General features: G+C 44.2%; 2 protein-coding genes across 3 annotated transcripts in view; both read left to right on the forward strand.

Moving 5' to 3' along the window:
* Positions 1–1,479: 1,479 nt before the first annotated feature.
* On the forward strand, positions 1,480–3,327 carry LOC138432920 (glycerol kinase). Its single transcript, XM_070292233.1, has one exon. The coding sequence runs from the start codon at positions 1,493–1,495 to the stop codon at positions 3,149–3,151; it is 1,659 nt and encodes a 552-aa protein (XP_070148334.1). The 5' UTR covers positions 1,480–1,492; the 3' UTR covers positions 3,152–3,327.
* Positions 3,328–4,716: 1,389 nt separating this feature from the next.
* The window catches only part of MOGAT1 (monoacylglycerol O-acyltransferase 1), a 35,405-nt gene continuing 27,212 nt past the window's right edge, over positions 4,717–12,909 (forward strand). The window contains exon 1 of one of the 2 annotated variants that reach the window (XM_069574659.1): positions 4,717–5,070. In XM_069574659.1, the coding sequence (XP_069430760.1) occupies positions 4,977–5,070 (94 nt within the window). In that variant the 5' untranslated portion in view covers positions 4,717–4,976. The remainder of the gene's footprint in view (positions 5,071–12,909) is intronic. The other variant, XM_069574660.1, reaches the window with a different exon arrangement.

The raw sequence follows: 12,909 nt of genomic DNA on the forward strand, positions 1-12,909 counted from the left end.
AATAAGTGTGTTGAATGTTAAACAAGTGAATGAATGAGTTATTTGCTAATTAAAGTGGTGATAGACCTTCATGGGTCCCTACTTTGCTCAAATGAGTTGTGGTGGGATATGATAGTTCTTTTCTATCTGCTGAGGGCTCTGGGAAAGTGACAAGAGCCTAATTCAGGAGACTGAACTCCAAATGACTAGGAATACGAATTCTGGGTATCCCGCTTGTCTTGCCTACCAACAGATTGTGAATCCAATTAACCTATCAGTCTTTATATCTCTCAAGCTTATGTCCAATCCATCTCTATTTGCTAACACAGTAAGTCAACCCAGCGTCCTCTATTCTCACAATAGCCTCCTTAGGGTCTCCCTACTTCCACTCTTGTTACTTCCAATCTCTTCTATTAATAATTAGGTGTTAAAGATGGTAACCACGACACTATATGCAAGACAGCAAAAGAGACACGAATATAAAGAACAGACTTCTGGACTCTGTGGGAGAAGGCAAAGGTGGGATGATTTGAGAAAATAGCACTGAAACATGCATATTACCATATGTGAAAGAAGCAGTCCAAGTCCAATGCATGAAACAGGGCTTCAAAGCCTGTGCACTGGGACAACCCTGAGGGATGGGATGTGGAGGGAGGTGGGATGGGGAGGGAGGTGGGAGGGGGGTTCAGGATGGGAGACACATGCACACCGGTGGCTGATTCATGTCAATGTATGGCAAAAACCACCACAATATTGGAAAGTAATTAGCCTTCAATTAAAATAAATAAATTTATTTAAAAAATAATTAGGTGTTCATCCTCCATCACTAGAACTTGTTTGCCTCTTTCAGGGCACTAGCAGACATTTGGTTTCTTTTGTTTCTCTCACTAGACTCTGAGCCCTATGAAGTCAGAGACCTTTCTATTCACCCCCTCTTATGCAGCCCATCCCCATACCCCACCTAGTGTTTAGCACCTGGATGCCTTTCCATAAATGGTCAATGAATGAATGTGTGTGAATTCTCAGTCTCAGCGACCCTGTCTTAATTCACCTTTGGGTTATCAGGACCGAGGGCTATGCCTGGTGCCAAGCAGGTACTGCATAAATACTTGTTCCACGTTTGGGTCAACTGAAGAAGGGAGGACTCTCCTCTCTACGTTATAAACAAAGCTGAATTGTCACTCTGCCCGTTGCTTGACTGTGACCCTGGCCTTCATTAACTGACAAATGAGCTAATTTCACAGGGTTGCTTTACGATGCGCTCTGTTTGGTGAAGGGCTTTGCAGAATGTGTGACTTGGTGTATACTCATAACATTCCCAGTAGCAGTGGTGGGAGGTCCAGGCAAGAAGTCTAGAAGTGGAAGGGGCGGGGCGAGAAGCTTGGCGCAGATAATGCGTTCCGAGGCTGCGCGCCTCTTGGCCCTCTGGGCTCGCCGTCCTCCCCTCCCCCACCAGCCGCCGTCACCTGGGAAACGGGACGCGTTCGCCCGCCCGCCGACCGAAGCTAGTTTCATGGCAGCCACGAAGAAAGCAGTTTTGGGGCCGTTGGTGGGAGCAGTGGACCAGGGCACCAGCTCGACGCGCTTTTTGGTTTTCAATTCAAAAACAGCCGAACTACTTAGTCATCATCAAGTGGAAATAAAACAAGAGTTTCCTAAAGAAGGATGGGTGGAACAAGACCCTAAGGAAATCCTGCTGTCCGTGTATGAGTGTATAGAGAAAACGTGTGAGAAACTTGGACAGCTCAATATTGATATTTCCAACATAAAAGCTATTGGTGTCAGTAACCAGAGGGAAACCACTGTAGTCTGGGACAAATTAACTGGAGAACCTCTATACAATGCTGTGGTGTGGCTCGATCTGAGAACCCAGTCTACCGTTGAGAGTCTTAGTAAAAGCATTCCAGTAAATAACAACTTTGTCAAGACCAAGACGGGCCTTCCACTGAGCACTTACTTCAGCGCAGTGAAACTTCGTTGGCTTCTTGACAACGTGAGAAAAGTTCAAAAGGCAGTTGAGGAAGATAGAGCGCTTTTTGGGACCATTGACTCATGGCTTATTTGGAGCTTGACAGGAGGAGCCCATGGCGGTGTCCATTGTACAGATGTAACAAATGCAAGCAGGACGATGCTTTTCAACATTCACTCTTTGGAATGGGATAAAGAGCTCTGTGAGTTTTTTGCAGTTCCAATGAAAATTCTTCCAAATATCCGGAGTTCTTCTGAGATCTATGGCCTAATGAAAGCTGGGACTTTGGAAGGTGTGCCCATATCGGGGTGTCTGGGGGACCAGTCTGCTGCATTGGTGGGACAACTGTGCTTCCAGGATGGACAAGCCAAAAACACGTATGGGACAGGCTGTTTCTTACTATGCAATACAGGCCATAAATGTGTATTTTCTGAACATGGCCTTCTGACCACAGTGGCTTACAAGCTCGGCAGAGACAAACCAGTATATTACGCGCTAGAAGGTTCGGTAGCTATAGCCGGTGCTGTTGTTCGCTGGCTAAGGGACAATCTTGGAATTATAAAGACCTCAGAGGAAATTGAAAAACTTGCTAAAGAAGTAGGTACCTCCTATGGTTGCTATTTCGTCCCAGCCTTTTCAGGCCTATATGCCCCTTATTGGGAGCCCAGTGCCAGAGGGATCATCTGTGGGCTCACTCAATTCACCAATAAATGCCATATTGCTTTTGCTGCACTAGAAGCTGTTTGTTTCCAAACCCGAGAAATTCTGGACGCCATGAACCGCGACTGTGGAATTCCACTCAGTCACTTGCAGGTGGACGGAGGGATGACCAACAACAAAATTTTGATGCAACTGCAAGCCGACATTCTGTATATCCCGGTAGTGAAGCCCTCGATGCCGGAAACAACTGCCTTGGGAGCTGCCATGGCAGCAGGGGCTGCAGAAGGGGTCGGCGTGTGGAGTCTTGAGCCTGAGGATTTGTCAGCTGTCACAATGGAGCGGTTTGAACCTCAGATCAACGCCAAGGAGAGCGAAATTCGTTATTCCACATGGAAGAAAGCTGTGATGAAGTCCATGGATTGGGCTACTAAGTCTTCAGAAAATGGTGACACTGGCATCTTCAGTAGTCTACCCTTGGGCTTTTTTGTAGTGAGTAGCATGGTAATGTTAATCGGAGCCAGGTACCTCTCAGGTGTGCCATAAATAATACCAACTCCTGGATCCCAAAGATCTTGACCTAAGGAGGAATTCAGTGATTCTGTCTCTTAATGTGCTGACACTATTCATAGACTCTGATTTTATTTATAAGCCACTTGCTTCATGACCCTCTAAGTAGACCTGTGGCTTGAAATAAAGAAAATGGGGCAGAAAAAAAAAAAGTGATTTCTCAATTAGGGGAAAAAAAAAAACCCAGCAAGTTTTGCATACAAAAAGTCACAAACTACTCCCCTGAACTACTCAGGTGTTGTGGTTTTTACCAACTTTCTATTAAAATGTTGAAGGAGAAAGGGGCATGGTGGGGGGATTGGTAGTCAATTATGTTGATTTGCCCTGTTCCAAACTCCCTCTAGCAATGACTTGACAGCTACCTCCCACTTGGTGTTGGTCAACTCTACAGTAAGATTTATAAAGAAGTGTGTGCTCACAGAATGAGGCACAATCTGTTATTTAGTTGCAAAGCTGTGTCTGACTCTTTTGCAACCCCATGGACTTTAGCCTACTAGGCTCCTCTCCATGGGATTCCTCAGGCAAGAATACTGGAATGGGTTGCCCTTTCCTTCTCCAGGGGATCTTCCCCCCACCCCCCACCCCCCCCAGGGATCCAACCTGTGTCACCTGTATGGGCAGGCAGATTCTCTACCACTGAGCCACAAGGGAAGCCCGAGGTACAATTTAGAATCACTTCATTTATTTAACATATCATAAATGGAATCCTTCCGTGGCAAATCTTAGGGTAAAGACTTGAACCCTAAAGACAGCCTGCAAGGGTCTGATTCTTGGCCACTGTTTTTGCGTCATTTCACTACAATCTTCTTGTTCTGAGTTCCCATTATATTGGTCTTTAGTTTCAGCCAAAGGACTTTGCACATGTGTTTCCCTTTGTTTGAGTTAGATTCACCTTTATAATTAACGTCAAGGTCACTTCTTCTGAGACTGATCTTCCAGTCTAAGTCCTAGAACCTTCTCATTCATTCACAGTAGGGTTTCACTTTGCAATTACACAGCCAATGACGTGGTTAATTTTTCTTGGTTCTCTCCCCGCCCCACCCTCCAATCCCAATTTGTACTGAGAGCAGGACTGCTGAATGAGCTAGTGTATCCTCAGCGCCCAGATTGGTTCCCGCAAGTGGTAGGTATTCAATAAATGTCCATTGAATGAGTAAGCGAAAGGTTTCCAGGATAGGTGTAGGAACCTGAGACACAAAGCTGAGGAGTCCCCCAGAGTTTGGGAGTGGTGTGGGGGACACAGACCAATAAACAGATGGGTACCAAACTTCAGAGAAGCCAACTCTTGCTCCTACCTCCAGCTGGTGGGAGAGCCTAACCCTTCGCCAGCTGCAGACACTTTAGGAGGAAGAGGTGGGTTTAAGGGCGGATGCTGAAGCCGGGCGCACAGTAATCGATCTCTGAACAACGGTCAGGGTTCGGTGGAGACCCCCGGGTTTCTAGGCTAATTGCAGGAACCCGAGTTGCCGGGCTTGGACAGGTTGCCAGCTGACCGCGCTTGCCGACCTTTGTGCCTAGCGTTGCGCTCCTTCCTCGGCGCCCTGGCAAGTCAGCCAATGCGCTCCGGGCGCCGCAGCTACTCCCGAGCTCCGACGCTCGTGATTTGTTAGTCCCCAGCCTCAGCCCCGGCGCGCCCTCCCACCCAAGAACAAGACCAGTCCGCGCCCAGTCCTGGGCGATCACCGCCTCCTCTGCGCCCGAGGGCCTCACACCTGCAGGCGCAGCGGAGCAACACGGTCCTAGGCGACCGCGCTCGGCGCAGCCTTCGCTCGCCACGGCCTTCGCTCGCCACCGCCGGACCATGAAGGTGGAGTTTGCGCCGCTCAACATCCCGCTGGCGCGGCGGCTGCAGACAGCGGCGGTGGTGTATTGGATGCTGTCCTGCCTGGTGTTCGGTAAGGACGCCTGGCCGCGCAAGATCCGGGCGAAACCGCGCGGTGCTTGGGGCTCCGTCTGCTCCTTTCCGGACCGTCGTTGTCGGAAAGTCCAGGGACGTCCTTAGACCCTCCAGCCCCACACCCTTTGTAAGCCTAATCTGGCAGGTCACACGGGGCGTGGGTAACTAATTTGGTATTCCCCTCTTTGATTCATCCTTTCACGTGAAGCTCGTAGCGAACGACTGATTTTCGACTTAATTTTCCCCAGTGCTGTTTTTAAAAATCGAGGCGTACCTTTACCCCAAGTAAAAGGCCCAGATTTACGGCTCGATGGGTTTTGACACATGTATACATCCAAATGGAACCGTGACCCGAGCAAGCTGGAAGACATGGCACTTAAGCCTCTCGAAGTAGACAAACCCGTTTCTTGAATTACGGGTTCGGAAACGGACTCAATGCCCAAGGATCTGAAACCTGATCCCTTCCTTCTCCCCACTCTAAGGACAAATATCTGGGTTAGCTTCTCCGTGTTAAAGGTTTCCGGGATGCGGAAAGGTACCTTGCTGCGGATGCACGACATACTAGTTGAGCTGGGTGGCCTCTGCCTGTAAATAATTCAACCCCGGAGAATGTTGTCGTAGCCGGCTCTTAAATTAAGCCCAGGTAGGAATGCACAGGAGCCAGTCACTAGATGGGGCAGAGGGCTTACCTGTGCGCCTTTCCTCCGGATGTTTGTTCTGATGTTGTAAAGGGGTTGAGGGGGTCAGGGTAAAGGGGGCTGGTATGAGAGCACACGAATTATTGGAAACCAAACCGCTCAGACACGGGTGAGCGACTAACACACACAGCCGCTTCAGAAGTCTAGTTATTTGTATGCTCTAAGACCATGGGTTGTACACTGGAGGCCACAGTAACAGTAAAAACTCATTGCACTGTAGAGTTACAGTTGTGAACTGTCTCACATTTAGAGTGTCTTGAATCGATGGTTCTCAACCCAGGCTGCAATTAAAATGACTGGAGAAATTTCTTTAAAAAATAGGATGCCCATGGTCTCTCCGTAAGAATTTTGAATTCATTTATTTCAGAATGGAACCTGCACATGGGGACTTTTTTTTTTTTTTTTTTTAATAAATTCTCCCAAGTGCAGCTTGAGTTTACTAAAAGAGAAAATTGAAAGCCTTAGCTGATTAAGTCCTCCTAGGCCAGACTGTTGAGACAGCATTCTATTTTGTTTTGCTCTTGGTCAAAGTACCATTGAGATAATAGCTACACTTATCAAGGCCTCGGTGTGTGCCAGGTGCTCTTCTGCCAGCTACCAATGGGCACGTGCTGCCTACCTCTACAGTGCTAAGCACCATACACTGTTAACCATGTAATCTTCACCACAGCCCTGTGAGGTAAGAACTGTGCCTTCTTGCACTTGTACAGATGAAGGAACCAAGAGGTCGAGTGAATTGTTCATGGGTTAGTAGGAGGTAGAGGAGCTGGGGGCAAACCTGAGTACTCTACCCAGAGTTCCTGCTTTAACCACTCTGCTATCCAGTTTAACGTCTTGAACCTGGAGACTGACCTCTCTCACCAGTCAGCACATCTCTGATAGCCGGCTGTCTTTTCCTTCCATGGCCCTTGCCGATGCTTGTATTTGTGTATGTCTGTGGCTACTTGAGAAAGGTCTGTATTGCCATCCATAGGTAAGCAGAATTTGTCACTCTAAAATACATTTCTTTGGTTTGTTAATTATTTGAAGCTGGTTATTTTCTAAAAAGCAGCAGACAAAACAAAAAACTCTGAAAACCCAGCAGGAGTTACCCTTTTGTAAGTAATGTTCACATTTATAAGAAGAATCTCTATTTGTAGTCGTGTGTCCCTTGCTGTAGGAAAGAGGATGACCAAATCTCTAGAAACCTATCAAGTAGAGAAGGGAGGGATTTATACCTGCATAAAATCTTACCCTTGTTTTTTTCCTGGTAACCTCCCATAACTGATCCTGCATACCTTCAACATCCTGTTTTGTCTTTAGCTGGTAATGGTATTTAAGGTGAGGGTTTCAGCCGAGTTTTTTAAGTTTTCCTGGGTCCACCTCTTTCATCCATATTATTAAAATTTTGTTTGATTTTTCTCCCATGAATCTGTCTTCCTGTCAATTTAATTCTTAGACCAGCCAGAAGAACCTAGGAAAGTAGGGGAAAATGTCTTCCTCCCTGACACATCCCAGTCCATAGGCTCAGTGAGGGAGCATCCAGCATGTGCCAGGCCCAGGGAAGGCATAAATACTGCTTGAACATCTTCACTATGTCACCCATGTCTCCTATTTGTATTTACTCATGTAGGTAAATCCCCACAGCAACCCTAGAGGTAGGGGCTACCCTGAGCTCATTTTCCGAAGATAGAGCTTGGAGGTGTAGTAATTGTTGAAGGTCACAAGGTGAGTGGTAGAGCTCCACGTACCGCATCTGAGTGGATTGGACATGGCCCACCACTCTTTGAATCAGACTACAGTGCCTTGACAGGCTGTTTGTTTTTTTTAACTTTTTATTTTGTATTGGGGTAGCTGATTAACAGTGTTATGAGTTTCAGGTGAACAGCGAAGGGACTTATCCATGCACACACTTGTATCCATTCTCCCCCAAACTCCCCATTCAGGCTGCCACATAACACTGAGCAGAGTTCCATGTGCTATACAGTAGGACCTTGTTGCCTGTCCACTTTAAACATAGCAGTGTGTACATGTCCACCCCAAACTCCCTAATTATGCTTTCGCCCTATGGTTCCATCTTCACCCATCCCCATCCCATAAGCAGGTAACCAAACCATAAGCTCCTTCTCAAAGTCTGTAAGTCTTGACAGACAATTTAAATACATTTATTGCACACATTTGACATCTGTACTATTCTTTTATATTGTATATTTTGGAAATTATGAAAAATTTCAAACACACAGAAAATTAGAAATAAGTGTGTAAATTCCCATATACCCATTACTTGGATTTACAATTATTTTAACAATATGTTATACTAGTCTTATCTATTTTGCAAAACTATTTTAAAGTGAATTGTGTATTTTAATCCAAAATACTTTAGTCTACATATTATAAAATTATGTTTTACATGTGGCATAATTAACAGTGATTGCTTAAAATCATCTAAGTCAGCTTAATATTCAGCTTTCCTGAAATTGAGCCAGAAATACACTTTGGTGGGTGATTTGTTTGAATCAGAATCCAAACAAACCCCCCTGGGTTGCATTTAATTTTTAAATATCTTTTAATTTAGAACAGTGTTGCCCTATTTGTTTTGTCAGCGAAGCACTAAAGAAGCCAGGTTATCTGTTCTGCAAGATACCTTCAGGATTCCTCTGCTGTTTTGGAGGGCTAACTTGTTCCTCAATTCTCTGTTGTTGTTCAATCGCTCAGTTGTGTCCAACTCTTTGCAACCCCATGGATTGCAGCCCGCCAGGCTTCCCTATCCTTAACCATCTCCCAGAGTTTGCTCAAACCCCTGTCTATTGAGTCTGTGATGGCATCCAACCATTTCATCCTCTGTCGTCTCCTTCTCCTCCTGCCTTCAATCCCATCATCAGGATCTTTTCCAATGAATCGGCTCTTCACATCAGGTGGCCAAAGTATTGTAGCTTCAGCATCAGTCTCTGTATTTCTTCTAAAGTAGAAGTTGGAGCTAAAACCTCGATGAGATTTAGGCGAAACGTTTTTGCCAGTCCTATTCCAAGGTGTTGCTGGGTGCTCATGTCGCATTATGTCAGATCCATGTAATGTCCAGTTGTCCCATTATTAGTGTCTAAGAGTGGTCAGTGGGTCCAGGTAAGAAGTAATGTGAGGGCCGGTAATTGACATGCTGCAGATAAAAGTTCCCCATTGACCACTGACGTTTCACCTAGTCTCTGTTAGTGATCCTTGACTAAATGAACTTTTATTTGGGACTACAAAATGGTAATTTTCATATTATCTCATTCTTTCTTCACATATTAGCTAGAATTTACACTAGGAATAATTTTTCCTAATCATCCATGGCCATTGCTTACCCTACAATTCCTTTCTTACAGGGAAGATAAGGATAAACACTTATTTCTTTCCATTTTAATTATTTTAAAGAGTTGTAATATCTCCTTTCAATGGTGACAGAAATTTTATTAACTATGTCTTTTAAAATCTCCAAATGAAGATCTTGGAATGCATTTTTCTTTCCACCATCAGGAAATGAGTTTAAACTATTAACAATAGCACTTGAAATATATTTTTTAAAATAGCAAATTGTTTCATTTAGTCATGAAATCAAATACTCTTTCCTTGAGATAAATGTTAAGTGCTTGTCTTTCAATCTTACAACATTGTATTAGTTTTAGGTACACAACGTAGTGATTTGATTTCTCTGTTGCAGAATGATTTCCACAAGTTTAGTTAACATCCATTATCACACAGTTACAATTTTTTTCTCTTATGATGAGATCTTTAAAATTTACTCTCAGCAACTTTCAGACATATAATATTATTAACTATAGTCACTATGCTATGCATTACATCCCCAGAACTTTTGATTTCTAGTTTTGATTTCCATTTTTCTAGTGAGAGATGTTGAACATCTTTCCATATGTTTATTACGCTATCTGTCTTTGGACAGGGAGGCCTGGTGTGCTGCAGTCCACGGGATCGCAAAGAGTCGGACACGACTGAGCGACTGAATTGAACTGTCTTCTTTGGAGAAACGTGTGTTTAAGTCTTCTACTCATTTTTTGATCAGATTGTTTGTTTTTCTGGTATTGAGCTGCATGAGCTACTTGTATATTTTGAAGGTTAATCCTCTGTCAGTTGTTTCATTTGCTATTATTTTCTCCCATTCTGAGGATTATCTTTTCCCTTTGTTTATAGTTTCCTTTGCTGTGAAACAGCTTCTAAGTTTAATTAGGTCCCATTTGTTTATTTTTGTTTTTAATTTCTGTTACTCCACAGTTCAGTCGCTCATTTGTGTCAGACTGTTTGAGACCCGGTGGACTGCGGCACACCAGGCCTCCCTGTCCATTGTCAACTCCCAGAGTTTACTCAAACTTACATCCATTGAGTCAGTGATGCCATCCAACCTTCTCATCCTCTGTTGTTCCCTTCCCCTCCTGCCTTCAGTCTTTCCCAGCATCAGGGTCTTTTCCAGGAGTCAGTTCTTCACATCAGGTGGCCAAAGTATAGGAGTTTCAGCTTCAGCATCAGTCCTTCCGATGAATATTCAGGACTGATTTCCTTCAAGATGGACTGGTTGGATCACCTTGTGTCTAGGAGACTCTCAAGAGTCTTCTCCAACACGACAATTTGAAAGCATCAATTCTTCGGTGCTCAGCTTTCTTTATAGGCCAACTCTCACATCCATACATGACCACAGGAAAAACCATAGCCTTGACTAGACGGACCTTTGTTGGCAAAGTAATGTCTCTGCTTTCTAATATGCTGTCTAGGTTGGTCATAAATTTTCTCAAAGGAGCCAGCATCTTTTAATTTCATGTCTGCAGTCACCATCTGCAGTAATTTTGGAGCCCCTAAAAATAAAGTCTGACACTGTTTCCCCACCTATTTGCTATGAAGTGATGGGACCAGAAGCCATGATCTTTGTTTTCTTAATGATGAGTTTTAAGCCAACTTTTTCACACTCCTCTTTCACTTTCATCAAGAGGCTCTTTAGTTCTTCTTTGTTTCTGCCATAAGTGTCATGTCATTTGCATATCTGGGGTTATTGATATTTCTCCCAGGAATCTTGATTCCCACTTGTGCTTCATCCAGTCCAGCATTTCTCATGATGTGCTGTGCATATAAGTTAAATAAGCACGGTGACAATATGCAGCCTTGACATACTCCTTTCCCGATTTGGAATCAGTCTGTTGTTCCATGTCCAGTTCCAACTGTTGGTTCTTGACCTGTATATAGATTTCTCAGGAGGCAGGTCAGGTGGTCTGGTATTTCCATATCTTGAAGAATTTTCCATGGTTTGTTGTGATCCACACAGTCAAAGGCTTTGGCATAGTCAGTAAAGCAGAAATAGATGTTTTTATGAAAGTCTCTTGCTTTTTTGATGAGCCAACACATGTTGTCAATTTGATCTCTGGTTCCTCTGCCTTTTCTAAATCCAGCTTGAACATTCGGAAGTTATCGGTTCACGTACTATTGAAGCCTGGATTGGAGAATTTTGAGCGTTACTTTGCTAGCATGTGAGATGAGTGCAATTGTGTGGTAGTTTGAGCATTCTTTGGCATTGCCTTTCTTTGGGATTGGAATGAAAACTGACCTTTTCCAGTCCCATGGCCACAGCTGACTTTTCCAAATTTGCTGGCATATTGAGTGCAGCACTTTCACAGCAGCATCTTTTGGAATTTGAAATAGCTCAACTGGAATTCCATCAACTCCACTAGCTTTGTTTGTAATGATGCTTCCTAAGGTCCACTTGACTTCACATTCCAGGATGTCTGGCCCTAGGTGAATGATCACACCATCGTGATTATCTGGGTCGTGAAGATATTTTTTGTACAGTTCTTCTGTGTCTTCTTGTCACCTCTTCTTAATATCTTCTGCTTCTGTTAGGTCCATACCGTTTCTGTCCTTTATTGTGCCCATCTTTGCATGAAATATTCCCTTGATATCTCTGATTTTCTTGAAGAGATCTCTAGTATTTCCCATTCTGTTGTTTTCCTCTATTTCTTGCACTGATCACTGAGGAAGGCTTTCTTATCCCTCCTTGCTATTCTTTGGAACTCTGCATTCAAATGGGTATATCTTTCCTTTTCTCCTTTGCTTTTCACTTCTCTTCTTTTCATAGTTATTTGTAAAGCCTCCTCAGACAACCATTTTGCCTTTCTGCATTTCTTTTTCTTGGGGGTGGACTTGATCACTGCCTCCTGTACAATGTCACGAACCTCCATCTATAGTTCTTCAGGCACTCTATCAGATCTAGTCCCTTGAATTTATTTGTCACTTCTACTGTAAAGCAGAGACATTACTTTGTCAACAAAGGTCTGTCTAGTCAAGGCTATGGTTTTTTCCATTGGTCTTGTATGGATGTGAGAGTTGAACTGTAAGGAAAGCTGAGGGCCGAAGAATTGATGCTTTTGAACTGTGGTGTTGGAGAAGACTCTTGAGAGCCCCTTGGACTGCAAGGAGATCCAACTAGTCCATCCTAAGGAAATCAGTCCTGAGTGTTCATTGGAAGGACTGATGTTGAAGCTGAAACTCCAATACTTTGGCCACCTAATGCAAAGAACTAACCCATTTGAAAAGACCCTGATGCTGGGAGGGATTGGGGGCAGGAGGAGAAGGGGATGACAGAGGATGAGATGGTTGGATGGCATCACCAACTCAATGGACATGGGTTTGGGTGGACTCCGGCAGTTGGTGATGGACGGGGAGGCCTGGTGTGCTGTCATTCATGGGGTTGCAAAGAGTCTGGGTAACTGAACTGAATGGTCTAGTAGTTTTCCCTGCTTTCTTCAATTTAAGTCTGAATTTGGCAATAAGAAGTTCATGATCTGAGCCACAGTCAGCTCCTGGTCTTGTTTCTGCTGACTGTATAGAGCTTCTTCATCTTTGGCTGCAAAGAATATAATCAGTCTGATTTCGGTACTGACCATCTGGTGATGTCCATGTGTAGAGTCTTCTCTTGTGCTGTTGGAAGAGGGTGTTTGCTATGACCAGTGTGTTCTCTTGGCAAAATTCTGTTAGCCTTTGTCCTGCTTCATTTTGTACTCCAAGTCCAAACTTGCCTGTTACTCCAGGTGTATTTCTTGACTTCCTGCTTTTGCATTCCAGTCCCCTATGATGAAAAGACATCTTTTTTTGGTGTTAGTTAGTTGTAGGTCTTGGAGAAGGCA

The sequence above is a fragment of the Ovis canadensis genome, chromosome 2, assembly GCF_042477335.2.
Source record: "Ovis canadensis isolate MfBH-ARS-UI-01 breed Bighorn chromosome 2, ARS-UI_OviCan_v2, whole genome shotgun sequence".
Taxonomy (NCBI): Eukaryota; Metazoa; Chordata; class Mammalia; order Artiodactyla; family Bovidae; genus Ovis; species Ovis canadensis.